Source organism: Ochotona princeps, chromosome 8 (genome assembly GCF_030435755.1).
Source record: "Ochotona princeps isolate mOchPri1 chromosome 8, mOchPri1.hap1, whole genome shotgun sequence".
Taxonomy (NCBI): Eukaryota; Metazoa; Chordata; class Mammalia; order Lagomorpha; family Ochotonidae; genus Ochotona; species Ochotona princeps.
The window spans coordinates 81,139,571-81,154,574 of NC_080839.1; the positions used below are offsets into that span (position 1 = coordinate 81,139,571).

Below are 15,004 nucleotides of genomic sequence, written 5' to 3' on the forward strand. Positions count from 1 at the left end.
TCCCTGAGTCTCCTGTTCTTCAGAGGAGTGTTCACGTGGCTCTTGTGTGTCAGGCACCTGCTCTTCAGATGGTTGGTCCAAGGCGGGATCTTGTGTGTCAGACACCCGCTCTTCAGATGGTTGGTCCAAGGCGGGATCTTGTGTGTCAGACACCCGCTCTTCAGATGGTTGGTCCAAGACGGGATCTTGTGTGTCAGACACCCGCTCTTCAGATGGTTGGTCCAAGGCGGGATCTTGTGTGTCAGACACCCGCTCTTCAGATGGTTGGTCCAAGGCGGGATCTTGTGTGTCAGACACCCGCTCTTCAGATGGTTGGTCCAAGGCGGGACCTTGTGTGTCAGACACCCGCTCTTCAGATGGTTGGTCCAAGGCGGGATCTTGTGTGTCAGACACCCGCTCTTCAGATGGTTGGTCCAAGGCGGGATCTTGTGTGTCAGACACCCGCTCTTCAGATGGTTGGTCCAAGGCGGGATCTTGTGTGTCAGACACCCGCTCTTCAGATGGTTGGTCCAAGGAGGGATCTTGTGTGTCAGGCACCTGCTCTTCAGATGGTTGGTCCAAGGAGTGTTCAGAAAATGCTTGTTCCTTGTGCACTTTTTTTTCTTGTGTTGGTACAGACTCTTGTGATGGTTGTCTCGTTGCTGGTTGTTTTAGAGTTTCTATTTCTATGGGGGTTTCTAGTACTGGCAGATCTTTTTCTTTTAGAATGCCATGTCGTGCTTTTTCTTGTTTTCAATAAACAAAAGAAAACAAAACCATCAATATACATAATAGCCAACCAATCCAAACCAACTGAATAATATAAACATTACTACCATAACATTTATTCAGTAATGATAGTGATAGTATTCATTAAAATAACTTCACATAGGTTGTGTTTTTATGTTATAACTTACTCATATTTAAAAATAAGATTTCAAACAAACATAAAATATATAGGATGGGACAGTATCAAAGAACCCTAAAAGAAATAACAATAAAAGTGCATTGCCAAATAGTAAACAGATAAAATCTATTAGTCTTTAAACATTTAACAGTCACAAGAAAAATACTTGCTTTCTTTTCAGCCACTGAGCGAGGGAATGGATTTTTAATAAAGAAAAAAGAAAGAAATCAGAATGCAAGGGAATTCTGAGCCAGCCTCCTCAGAATGGATGTTAAACAGGAAAATCACCCATGGAGCTGAGGAAGAACGCCAGCACAGTCGGCAAGGCCAACACTGCCTGGCCACAGTGCTCGTGCCACACGACACGGAGGCTGAAGGCTCTGAAAGCCAGAACCCTGTCCTTCCCTACAAGCCACCAGAAGACACCTCAAGGAGACGTTTGGTGAAGTCACATCCCCCATCAGAGTGCCTGGCCAGTAGGCTCCGCTCCACCCAGGCACAGCGTCCTGCCAATGTGCACCCCAGAAGGCGGCACTGATGGTTTGAGTGCTTGGGTCCAGGCTAGTCATGGGACATCGCGACCCGCAGGAGCCTGGGACTGAATACCCAGTGCCTGAATCAAGACATTTAAGGAATGATCCAATGGAAGACAGATCTCTATCTCTCTCTCTCTCTCTCTCTCTCTCTCTCTCTCTCTCTCTCTTTCTCTCTCTCTTTCTCTCTCCCTCCCTCCCTCCCTCCCTCCCTTCCTCCTTCCTCCCCTCCCTTTGAAATAAAAGCAAAATAAGTAATTTTTAAAAAGAAAAATTCATCTTAGGTGAGAAGCCTGACCACACCTGAGAGGAGCCATGTGCCTCCAGTTTCCAATGAAATGTGGGAAGCAACCTATTTACTTGTCGCTTTGCACCACAAACTGTATTTTCCTTCTAGAAGCACTACTAAGACTCCAAAGCAGCCTCCCCAACGTGGATTTCATGCTGGCCCTCAGAGCCACCTGTCGCCCAGACATCAGTTGTCCTCCAGGCAAGCCCTCGCCAGCTGGGTGGGAGCAGTGCGGAGCACCTGGCACCTGCCACACGCAGTCATCGCAGGGTAAAGACCAAAGTCCTCAGGATAGTGGATGAGGGGACAGCAGAATGCGTCGGGCACTGAAGCTTGACACTTCCTTAGCACGGCAGAGTATGGCCAGAGCTGCATCCCCAGCCACACTGGATCCCGGCCTGGGCAAGGGGCAAACAAAGGCCTGTTCTGACCACAGGATCGGGGCTGTGGCATGTCCCTCCTGCACAGAGACGGCCAGGCATTTGCTCCAACTTGGCCCTGGCTCTTTCTGCCCTCTCTCACTTTCCAAACTCAACACGCATGCTGGAGATGGCAGTGTATCAACGACCAGGCACTGGAATCACTGCATGGATGAGAGCTGCTCAGGGACGTCTCCAGCCCACAGCCGACTTCCTGGGACCAGAAGAGAAACCTCAGCCACTGCGGTCTTGAGTAGATAGTTCTTACTACCACCTGGCGTCACCTCCTCCCAGTGACACCGAGGCAGTTTGCCTTTCCAGCTGCATTGCACACGTTTGCTCCTTCTCCGGCTACACCAAACCAGCGGCACCTCTGCAGCTCAGCGCTGCTCTTCCATGCAGCTGGATACTCTGGCCCCTCAGCCCAGCGTCCCCTTCTCCACAATGACCCCTCACAGCTCGTCTGAGCAGCCCTAAGACTCACCTGGCCTGGAGCTCACGGGACTATGACAGCTCTGGTTCGTTAACAAGTGAGTCCTACTTTCACATTACCTTGGACTGCTCAAATGCCCTTTCTGGTTTTTAGCGAATGTGAAAAAAAATAAGGACAAAATATGGATCTTTGGGAATATTCAAATTCTGGTGACCACTGAATGAATACACACCATCGACAGCGGGAATGGAAACATCTGGTAAGACGCTGCTTATCACAGCAGAGCTTACCGAGCAGGGCACCAGGGGTCCAGAAAATAAAACCAAAACTGTCACAGGGCAACACAGGACAGTGTGCCAGCCAGAAGTGGGTACGCTGTGCCACTGAAGCTGCCTTTGGCTGCATGCTGCCTCCTCACTCCCTGAGCCAGTGCCTAGCACCCCTGCAGACGGTGAGCACTGCAGAGTAGGGGCTGGGTCTTACACTTTCTTGTCTCTCGAATGCCCAACACAGCCTGGTACATGGAAGCAATTCACAAGTGTCGATAATGAGCTAGCAGCGCCACACATGAAGCACTGCCTAAACTGTAACTTAAAATCAGGATGTGTGCTATAATACACTGAAGACATTAAACTGTCTTTATATGAACAGCTTGTCAGAATACCTACAAAGTACATAAAATATCAATATAAGTTAACATGATATACAGTATGCATACATATTAAATTGCAGGCTCAGAAATCCCTGCGTCACCTGGGCTGGGAAGCAGCTGTCAGACACAGGCATCTCTGGCACTGTCTGAACCCCAGCTGCAGCCTGACAGGACTAGCGGCTGTCAGCCTCCTGCACCTGACGCGCGCACACTTCTCAGAAGCACTCCAGCTGCAGCCTGACAGGACTAGCGGCTGTCAGCCTGCTGCACCTGACGCGCGCACACTTCTCAGAAGCACCCCAGCTGCAGCCTGACAGGACTAGCGACTGTCAGCCTGCTGCACCTGACGCGCGCACACTTCTCAGAAGCACCCCAGCTGCAGCCTGACAGGACTAGCGGCTGTCAGCCTGCTGCACCTGACGCGCGCACACTTCTCAGAAGCACCCCAGCTGCAGCCTGACAGGACTAGCGGCTGTCAGCCTGCTGCACCTGACGCGCGCACACTTCTCAGAAGCACCCCAGCTGCAGCCTGACAGGACTAGCGGCTGTCAGCCTGCTGCACCTGACGCGCGCACACTTCTCAGAAGCACCCCAGCTGCAGCCTGACAGGACTAGCGACTGTCAGCCTGCTGCACCTGACGCGCACACACTTCTCAGAAGCACCCCAGCTGCAGCCTGACAGGACTAGCGGCTGTCAGCCTGCTGCACCTGACGGGCACACACTTCTCAGAAGCACCCCAGCTGCAGCCTGACAGGACTAGCGGCTGTCAGCCTGCTGCACCTGACGGGCACACTTCTCAGAAGCACCCCAGCTGCAGCCTGCATTTCTTTCCACACATTTCTGTCACTTCCCTTTTCTCTTGCCCACTCCACTTTCATAAATGATAGCAATAAACACAGTGAAAGAGTAAAGGGAGCATAGCGGCCGTCTGCCAGATTCGGACGGCGGGCCCACAGAGTACTGCCACCGAAGTCAGTACCTTCCCTTGTCAGTGCCTGAGAGATGCCCCAGCGCAGGGCGGAGGACTCTGCACAGCCCCGGCAGTGGGCTGCACTCAGCCAAAGCAAAGCCACCGCAGGAGAGGCGCGGGTTCTAAGGCCAGCCCAGAGCAGGCACCACACTCCAGCCTCTCGCTCCCCGGTGAGCCCCCAGGAACGTTCTCTTACCAGGAAGCGGAACCACTTTTTTATTCTTGCTGATGTTCTTGAGAGACGCTGAGGAAAAAAGAAAATTGAGTCATCCATAGCTGATCTAAGGATGGAGATTCTACTGCAAGACCCAAGTTGAAACAACGTGGCAGGTAGGATGCTGACCAGGCGGGAAGGGGTTCAAAACCAATCCTAGTGAAACCAGGAGCACAGACCATGCACAGGGACACTGCGAATGGCACTTGTGGGACTGCTGGGCACGGGCGGCATCTGATTTTCACTCTCTTCCTTGAAGCAAAACACCCAACTTACTAAAGGTCTACTTCCGCTGCCCTCCCTGTGAGCACCATGGCAGGGCGTCAGTGGAAGGCACAGGACGTCATCACAGGGCGTCAGTAGAAAGACGGGACGTCATCACAGGGCGTCAGTAGAAGGACGGGACGTCATCACAGGGCGTCAGTGGAAGGACGGACGTCATCACAGGGCGTCAGTGGAAGGACAAGACATCATCACAGGGCGTCAGTGGAAGGACGGGACGTCATCACAGGGCGTCAGTGGAAGGACAGGACGTCATCACAGGGCGTCAGTGGAAGGCACAGGACGGCGTCACAGGGTGTCAGTGGAAGGACGGGATGTGGTCACAGGGCGTCAGTCGCAGGTCGGGACGTTGTCACAGGGCGTCAGTGGAAGGCATAGGACTTCGTCACAGGGCGTCAGTGGAAGGACAGGACGTCATCACAGGGCATCAGTGGAAGGACAGGACGTCATCACAGGGCATCAGTGGAAGGACAGGACGTCGTCACAGGGCGTCAGTGGAAGGCACAGGACGTCGTCACAGGGCGTCAGTGGAAGGACAGGACGTCATCACAGGGCATCAGTGGAAGGACAGGACGTCGTCACAGGGCGTCAGTGGAAGGCACAGGACGGCGTCACAGGGCGTCAGTGGAAGGACGGGACATCATTACAGGCCCCACTGAAGGACGGCACCTTCTCTGCTTGTCACCAGCTTGGCCGGCAACAGCACCCTGAGTGGACCCAGGACTTAGGAGGCAGGTCTTGGGTACACTCTACCGGCCCCCAGAGCCTAGCCTGGTTCCCACGCGGCTGCCTCCTAACGGCTCGTGGTCGTTAACCATCAGAGGAGAATGCTCGCTCACAAGGGCACTGCTGAAATGAGAAATGTGTAACTAGCATGAACACCTGCCAAGATGAAGCCCCTTGGTGCCAGGCAAACACCACTGAGCGCACTTCTCTGAAGAACTCCTCCAGCCTCCACTTACCTGTGAGCCTAACTGCCTCCGTTTCAGGGACATGCAGAGCATGGGAGAGCCCTTGGCAGCTCAACCACCGGGCATGCAGCATGAACCTCTCCGTGTGCTCCTGAGCTCCTGTGTCAAGGGTCCCCTGGCATGAGCAGCACAGCATGCTGAATGAGGTGGCAAGACCTGATGAGCAGGTCAGGGACCTGCCAGTCACTGCGGGAAGTAAAGCAGAAGCCAACGGCACTGCCCAGAGCCAGAGCTGGGGAACCGCCACGTGGGGCAGAGGGAGAGCCAAGAAGGGCTGGTGCGATGCCCGAGGCCGCCGAGGGCCGCCTGCCGAGGCTGAGGAGACGTGGCCTCTACCCACAGAGGAGCCACCGCCAGGCCTGCGCTCATCGCTTCGCTCAAAGCCTGCTGCTTATTTCGACACAGTTGTGCAGCCACCCGCACATGCAGCAGCGGTTGGCAATGAACTAAGATGCCAGGCTTAGGGTTTAGGGGCAGAGCCTGAGATTTGCCTTAAGGTGTGAAGTTAGAATCCTGAAGTTAGTGCCGGATGTTTGTACGTGGCAGCTATTACCTGGCAACCGATTTCTCTGCAGATTAGAACACTTATAAATCAGAGAAGACATTAACCATTTCAACCAAGGCTTTGTAGGAAATAAGTCCCAGCAAAAAGTACTTCAACTAACAAAAGCTTGGAAGGTTCCTCAAAGCTTCTCCTGTCCAACCACAGCCTATAAGGTTAAGCTAAGCAATTAATATCTGTATTTTCTGTTCTCATGAATGTCCGTTGAGGAAGAACTGGAAAGCAGAGTAAAGGTACTAAGCCATCACTTGCCACTGACAGTTGTAACATAAATTAAGCCTTGCAAACAGGAAGTCAGGACTTATCTGATCTGAAAACCACAGGACCAACTTCTAACTGCAGACTCACGGCTAAGGTTCATAAAAAAGAACTGAAACATAAGCTTATCAGGGTGCAGAAACTCCTTGAAAGGGCTGCACACACACTTTCCACGAAGCTTTGCGCCTTGGAAATATTTTGGAATTTTCTGATCAGGATGTCTTACCTGTATCCAGAAATGATTAAACCTGACGTTGGTGTAGTGGTATAGCATGCTAACCCTCTACCTGTGGTGCCAACATCCCATATGGGCTAATTCGTGTCCCAGCTGTTTCATTTCCAATCCAGCTCTCTGCTTATGGCCTGGAAAAGCAACAGAGGATGGTTCTTTGGACACCTGAGCCCACAAGAAAGATCCAGAGGCAGCACCTGGCTCTTGGTTTTGGACCAGCCAAAATCATCCGGGGAGTGAATCAGAGATGGAAGATTCTCTCTGTCTCTCTTTCAAATTAAAATAAAAATGAATCTTTTTAACAAGAAATGATTGAAGTAAAAGGCCAAGCACAGAAGGCACAGAGGGCAAGCAAAGAATTGAAAGCTGGCAGGGAGCAGACACCAGAGTCCCGCCAGGGCTGTCCAGGTGTTGCTCGGGGGCACGAGCCCACCATCACCCCTCACTCTCGAGTGTACAGCTGGATTTTCTCATCTTTATTCTCCTTTAATAGGTTTTCAATCTTTCTTTTTCATTTTAAATCACTTTCAGTCCTTTTGACAGTTATCAAGATAAAAAGCTAAATTCTATAATCAGAAGAGTGTGCCCATGAGACCTAGTCACCCTGCTTCGCAGCCTCAGAGACGGAGCACGACACCCCCAAAGAGATTTAGGAGATCCCCATCACGGACGCACAGCTTGGTGAGGTGACAAACGACCTCCCTTGCACAGAGAGTGAACCTGCTTTCCAGCCTCAGGGCACAACAAGAAACTTCTGCTAGGACCTCACCTCACCAATGAGAGAACTGCTCTAACTCGCAGGGGTCAGCTTTCATAGAGGGCAAGGAAGAGGGTGTATGGAGTACCCAGCACAGCACCTTGCACACAGCAGGCACTCACTTCTCCTCCTTAGACCTGTCTCACTCAAGTTTACTCATGTATTTTTGCACCCAGGAAGCCAAACTCCTCTCATCTCACTCAAGTTATTCCAGTTACACAGATCTGGGATGAGCCATAGCAGAGAGGTGAGGCCTTGCTGCACAGGGCCTGGGAGGATGCAGGGGTTCCCTCCACTGCTGTAGAGGATCCCAGACTTGCAGGGCTATACTGGGGAGCAGGGAGCACCAGCATCAGCTGGGCCACCCCTGGAAGAGAAGCTCTGAGTCAAGGGTGGGAGCCAATGCTTCATCTCTGAGGCTCTTTGCTAGTCTAAGCTTTAACCGTGTTCTCCTCGTCCTTTCCCCATTCATCCTGGTAGAAGCACAATGGACTCGGTGTTTGGACAGAATGATGGCTTGTGCTGTGGGTGTTGGTCCACTGGGCAAGTGCTAATCCTGAGTGACTCAAGGGTCACTCCGCCAAGCTGAGTATGTACCCCAGGAGACGGAAGAAGGCCTTTATTCACACTGAACATAGAAACAGATTGAAAGCCCCAGGAGAGACTCAGAAGAAGGCAAGCTCCCCAGGAGGAAGCCATGCCACTCACTGCCACTGGACACACTAGGCTTGTGCTCTGAAAGACAAAACTGTATTCTCCTTTAATAGCTTTTCAACCTTCTTTTATCTCTGTTTTCATTTTTAATCACTTACCATCCTTTTGACAGTTATTAGGATAAAAAACTCAAGAACCATGCACCATGAGCCTGAGCCCATCCTGCCAGGGCTCAAAGGGACCCGGGTTCCTAAGTCCCCATCACCCCACCCCCACCATGGTCTCGAAGCTGCCTACACTCGGGGCAGGGAAGACCACAGGGAGAGCTGAGCCCCACCTGGCTTTCCCTGGGACTCCTCAGCCTCATCCTGTCCAGGAGGTCAGGGGTCCCTTGAGTGGACCTGCCAGGCACAGTCCTTGTACAGGTCTCTGGGCCTCAGGCTTTGGGTGCTCACTCTGCCTGGCACCACTGCACACCTGGGAAAGAGATCTCAGACTGCCACCAGCTTTACCTACTAAACAAGCATGCAAACCCCTCGGAGCTGCAGCAGATGAAAATCCACCAACCACACTGCGAGGTGCGTACACACACACACACACATTTTGACACATAGACAGATGCAGAGTCCCAGCAGAAAAGCCAGGGCCTGAGCCCTGCTGACCTTGGTCTTCCTTAGCCTTCTGTCACAAATCCCAAACCCCAGGGGCATTAGCCTTACCAAGTTGAGCTTGACTTCCTTCAAAGGCTCCAGCACCAGCCTGGGCGCACAAAAAAGGTAGTGTCCTCTCCGTCCCGTAGGCGAGCCTCTCAGGTGGAGACTGCAGAGTGGAGCCCTGAGTTAAGTTCACATCACAGTGTGAACAACCCATGGTGGCGCCCAGAGAAGAGTGTGTGTCCATGGGCCAAAGCCAAGGGGGCCGGAGTCACAGCAGGGTGTCCTGAAGCCAGACAGCCACCCTCTGCCAAGGACAACCACACAGGCAGATGGAAAGCCAGCGAGAGGCCCCAGGAAGTCAGTCTCACGGCGCCACCCAGAGACACACAAGGAGAATCACAAAGGAGAGGGTCGGGATAAGTCCCGCTTAGAGCAGACTTATGGGCCAATGCAGGTTGTCAAATGCCACAGTGGGAGCAGGCAACAAGACAGGTCTGCAGTCCTCGGGCACTGCTCAAGAGTCAACTCAGCTAAGCGTGTGCCCCCACGTGTGCTCACCTGTCACACACTGCTGGCCACTCTCTGGATTACAACCAAAAATAGAGCCACAGAGCCAAGCTCACTGGCGAGCATTCTGTAACAATCCTGTGGTTCCCAGATTGAGGAAAGTCACAACAAAGACCAAACGAGACATGGAGTGTGGCTTCCCGGGGTGAAGTTTTGGTTTGCGTGCACTGCATCCCTCACTGCGCATGCTTAAAGCACAAACAGACCAGGAGCAGGGAGCAGGTGCATCTGCACGCTGCAGGAGGGTGTGCAGGCCCGGCGTTGCGGGCACCGTGCGGTGCCCAGTTCTTCCAGTGACTGCTTCTGGAAACAAGGTCGCAGCAGGCAGAAGCTGGCCTCTCCTGCCTCTGTACCTGCTCCAAGACTATCCCCCAAACAAAAAGAAAAACCACAATAACGCACGGAAAAACATGAGTGCCAGTGAGCTTAAAAAACAAAAAAGAAAGAAAAAGAAAAACACTTATTACAGCTTTGCATTAAATTTCTGGGACTTAAACTTGCCTCATACTCCAAAACAAAAATGGAACTTGGGAGCTCATGAAACACAGGCAGGTGCTGTGCTGCCGGGGAGCTAATGTTCCACCTGTGGGATGTGGACACGTGCAAGCCCCGATTCTGCAGAACTGGATGCGATGGATGGATGGCCGCTAACGGCCACGAGCAGCTGAGAGGAAAGGTAACATGTTTTAAGTGAGGTGTGAAATGGTCGCATTCCCTCCTCCCAAATAAATCTTTTTACTGAGCCACAATTCCTGGCAGCCTCGGGTTGGTGAGTAGATCTCACAGCTGTGTGTAATGCACTTCTTTCAAACACTGCTCAGAGACCTTGAAGCTGCCGTTGACCTGCAGGGTCATCAGGCAGTGCCTGGAGCGGGAGTGGACACTTGTGAATGAATGGGAGGGCTTGTGGAATCATGTTCAGCCCCCGCGAAGGCTCCAAATGTGGGCATCGTGGAGGAACCCAAGGCAGCCATGCTGCAGGAGACCCCACATGGCTGCTGGGAAGCTTCTTGCACTGCCTTTGTCACCAAAGACAACACAGGCCATCAGTCTGACAAGGCTGTTATCATGAAATCCAAGGTCCAGGGCAGTATCTCAAAAGCACTCTAGAATCTACACATATTCTCAAATCAGCCCCAGCAGGTGGGTCAATGAATGCATCCGGAGCTTGAAGTGCGTGTCTGCAGAGGGCTGCAGGCTGGCAGAGGCTGACGGCACAGAGTCTGCCCACCAATCTTTCTGAGGTCACTGATCTATTAAAAATCAAATAACAAAAGGAAAAGTGAGGCAGCAACTGAATCCACGCCCGGCCAGACTTACTTGGGTGCCCCGCTGGTTCCTTGCTGGCCAGGAAGTGGTATTCTGAAACCCAAATGGACTTGCGCTGCAGTGCAGGACAAACACCGCCTTCCTCTATTAGTATTTGGGGCATCCATTCTACAAACCCCTTTTCTTGAAAACAGAAAGAACAACTGAGAATCATGTTGCCATTTGTCACACTTACTGATGATTTCTCTCTTAAGTTAGTTTATAGAAAGTCAACATTCAAGGAAAAGGCTCAAGTATTCTGAGAAAGCATTAGCAGCTTCATTGTGAAATTCAAACTCCAATGAGCATCATCACTGGGCTCCTTAACCACTCTTGTTCTCCCAAACCACGGAAGAGGATCCAGGACCACCCCAGAAACAGTTCTTTGTCCCACCTGGGAGCCGGAGAACCAAAAGGCCCTCTTGTCCTACCTGTTGCACTGACACACCAAGCAGCCCCTTCTGGCCTGCTCAGCCTACCCAACGGTCCCCATGGCCCCTCTCTGGGTGCCCACCCTCCCACAGATGCCCACGCAGCTGCTCCTCAGGGTCTCTTGTCCAGCCAAGGGTCCCACTGCTGCTAATCAGCATAACTCTGTATGTGTAAGTTAAGAAAAACCAGCTAGTGCAAACTGAGGGGTGAGGCACAGACAGCAGGTGTGGGTCAACCGCCCCACAAGGCACCAGCAGGTATCCTGCAACCCGGCCTTGACAAAGAGGCCTGCAGCCTTCGTGAAGAGGAACCAAGCTCAGGTCCCCATACACAGGATCTACATGACAACTCTGGGTGGCAGGCACAGGACTGCAACGCCAATGGTGTGGAACAGTTATCACTGGGCATCTCCCAGGACTCTCATCTCTCAATGAAATCTGGGTCACCATTCGGAGGGAGGCTGTAGGTGCTCCATGTTGGGAATGAGCCAAGTCCAACAAGCACTAAAGGCCTTAGCCACAAGGCACAGTTATGGAACAAGCTGCTGGGATCTCTTGTGCCTACCCATTGATACAAGACCCTCAGACCTCAGAAATCAGCCCAGAAGGAGATGCAGCTACAGCGAGTTCAAGAGGAAAACCACATCACCTTGAAACACATGACCCTCTGGCTGCCTCTCAGCTGTAAACTGTCCAATCCACATCCTACCAGATCTAACAGTTCACACTTCCACAGGACTGCTATCACTGCAAAGCACTTTGCTAAACATGATGCCATGTTAATGGTGTAATCTATCATCTCCCTGCCCTTCACAGCTAAGAAACTGCAGCACAGAGCCACACGCGGGCACTCTTCAGGAAAGTGTCTCCTTGGAAAGCCACCCAGGCAGAGGGCCATGGTTGTCAGCAGAAAGCAGAAACTCAGCAAAGGTATCTGTAGTTGGGTGACGTTACTACTACGGGCTTCCTGGGCGGGAGGTGGGTGGATAAGATCTTCTCTCCACTGGGCGTTCTCTACATGCGTTAGTTACATTCAAAGAGACAGTTTAACCACGATGGACCAGCTCCTTCCGCAGGGCCTTAGAAGTACTCCCAGCCACGGCTGCATTACCACCAGATCTGTACATTTCTACGTCTTCAACATCTACTTGACATACCTTTTCTCTTTGTGCTGTGTCTTAAGGACAATCTTTTCTTAAAAGACACTCGTGAATGGTCTCCCTGAAACAGAAACCATCCAGGTTAGCAGCTGACACTTTGTCTCTGGACTGATGGGGGACACAGAGCCGGCGAGTGCTGGGTCCCGAGACATGAGACCGCTAAGTAAGGGCTGTCCACTGGAGCTAGCTACGCAAGCAGCAAAGAACTGCCTCAACCCGGAAGTCAGGGCCTGGCCCAGAACCACCACTGGATGAGGTCTGCTGATTTGGCCCAAGCTCCAGCCCAGTATGGGGAACTCCTCATGCAGGTCAGTTTTGTATAATATCTGGAAGCCAGGACCTGTGGCTCCAGGTCACACAGAAGGGTCAGCTCATGCTTCTGTCACCATCCTGTCCTCTGGGCATTTTCCACAACAAAAAAGACACAGCTTCAGCCTGGACATAAGAAACAGCTAGAAAAGCTGCGAAGTGACAATGGTGTTGCCATCACAGGACAACCAGCTAGCCTCAAATCTAAGGCAGGACACCCTTCCCCACCACTCGGGTTGTGGGCCTGGTTCCCGAGGAGACCTGCAGAAACACGAGGCTGACAAACGGGAGGCACGAGTCGCATGCCGCTCCCGGGCTGTGGGGCCACGAGGCAAGCGAGATCCACCACGGCCTGCTCTTCCCTGCCACGTTCCTAAGACCTCGAGAAGAGAGGACAGCAAAGCCAGTGCCCCAGAGCACAGTGAAGACCCACTGGGAAACAGTGCTGAATGGAGCAGAAAGGGCTGTGGGTCCAGACCACAGAGAACCCCGAGGCTCCAGGCCTGCCTCCACAGGGGCCGAGAGAGAGATAGGAGAGCTCTCTGCCCACCTACAACTCCATCCCCAACAGACCACCAACTTCGGGAAGCCAGGAGAAACCCCCAGGGCAAGAGCCCAGAGGAAGCCTTCTCCGTGGGACAAGGGACGGCCCAGAGGAGATGTGGGCACCTGCATGCTGGGGCATTGCCCCCTCTCAGCACAGGATAACGAACTGGAAGCTGGTAGTCAGTGGAGGGTAGCCATACCAACAGCGCCACTAAATTCAGCTCTTGGATTGACGTGAGCCCCTGGCTAAAGGTCTCACAGAGGAGCAGGTACAAGAGCCGGAGGGTGTATGCGCTGCCGACCACAGCCTCTGCGGCCTGTGTCCAGTGCCCCCTGCCACCTGCCACCTGCCTTCGTGCGTGAAGACTGGAACCCAGCCAAGCCTTTTCACTCATGTACTCTGTGTCTGTTTCAGCAACACCACAGAGACAACAGCGTGGCCTTCCCAGAATCCAACACCCTGATTCTCTGAGACTATAAAGGTTGCCAGGCTGTGCTATGTAGGAGGCTCAACTTTAAACCACTAGTTCTCAAACACATGAAAAGGAAGAAAAAACAATGAAAAGATAGCACTAAATCACAAACTCAATGAAATCCGATCAATGGGACACACAGGTTGGAGTTATCAAACAGAATTCAAAACAGTTCCAAAAATACATGAGCCATAGAGCAAAATACATAGAGCAAGGGTGAGGACACCCCTGCCCCGAGACCAACTCTCTCCCCGCACCTGCTTTTCCACCAATGTCATCCGACCCCCTGGTCAATCTTTACCCTTGGCTAGCCGGGATGAATCAACGCTACCTGTGCCCACCTGTGTGGGAGGATTGCAAGTCCTGCTCCAGTGCCAGACATGAGCACCATGCATTAACACAGGAGAATAAGCTATAAGATACGATCAAATGGGAATGCTAGAGGATTTTGCTAATAGGTAATTACATAGATTTATCCATAAAATAAGCAGAGTCAGGGAAAAACTAAGTGGTCATCAAAGCAGGTCAGCAGAATTTTCCCAAGCAGAAAGACAGAGAGGAAAGGTTGGGGAGCATCCCAGAGCCATGAAACCAAGCCAGTGTGCAGAGCAGCAGGAGGAAGAATTCAAGAGAAAACAACTCAAGATTTCTGAAAATTGTTGAAGTACATCAAACCACAGTTCCACAAAGCTCCAAGAACACCACGTGGGACAAATAAGAAAGAAAGTAAAATAAGAAGAAGAGAATAAAATTTTTTTGAAGATAAATGCAAAATGTAGAAACACAAGCCACAATATTTGAACTTAACGTCAGAGAGGTAAGATCAGAAGGGTAAACACTCGAGAAAGATCCTGGGGAGCCAAGCTGAGAAGCACGGCGGGTCTCATCCGAAGCAGCAGCCAGCACAGCCACATCTGTAAAGATCCATAGGAATCCATGTGCCATGAAAACTGGCCGATCAAATGAAGCAAACTCCCAAGAGAGCTAGCATCATCAACAAGAAAGACAACATCCCACACGGTCGGGAACGGAATCGGGGTCAGGGGCATCACTACACTGTGAGCTGAACTGGCTTACCACACAGAAGCAAGCCAATTTCATGAACAGTGATTTGTCAACACCAAGCTGTAAGTCAGGTTGCTCTCTCAAGACCCGCGTGGACTCTCGGACGGAGTTCCTGCCCCTGGGCTGCCCCTGGCCCAGCTCTGGCCATTGTGGCCATTTGGAGAACAAACCAGTAAACGCAAGATCTCTTTCTCACTCACTCTGCTTTACAAATAAATGTTTTTTTTTTTTAATGAGTAGTAAGGTATTGCTCTATTTGCATCTCACCCAAACACCAAGACCATGTGCGGGGGGCACACCAACAGGCAGAGCGGAGCAGCTTGTCACCCTCGCTGCCACCTCCAGGAGTAAACGCTGATTCCTGCTCACCAGAAGC

General features: G+C 52.0%; 1 protein-coding gene across 2 annotated transcripts in view; it reads right to left on the minus strand.

Annotated features, from left to right (window-relative positions):
- Positions 1–561: 561 nt before the first annotated feature.
- Positions 562–15,004, minus strand: part of DCDC2C (doublecortin domain containing 2C) — a 78,879-nt gene continuing 64,436 nt past the window's right edge. The window contains exons 11-12 of one of the 2 annotated variants that reach the window (XM_058667438.1): positions 4,380–4,427; positions 562–725 (exon numbers count right to left, since the gene is read on the minus strand). In XM_058667438.1, the coding sequence (XP_058523421.1) occupies positions 702–725; positions 4,380–4,427 (72 nt within the window). In that variant the 3' untranslated portion in view covers positions 562–701. Of the gene's footprint in view, positions 726–4,379; positions 4,428–12,232; positions 12,297–15,004 lie in introns of those variants that run through there. The other variant, XM_058667437.1, reaches the window with a different exon arrangement.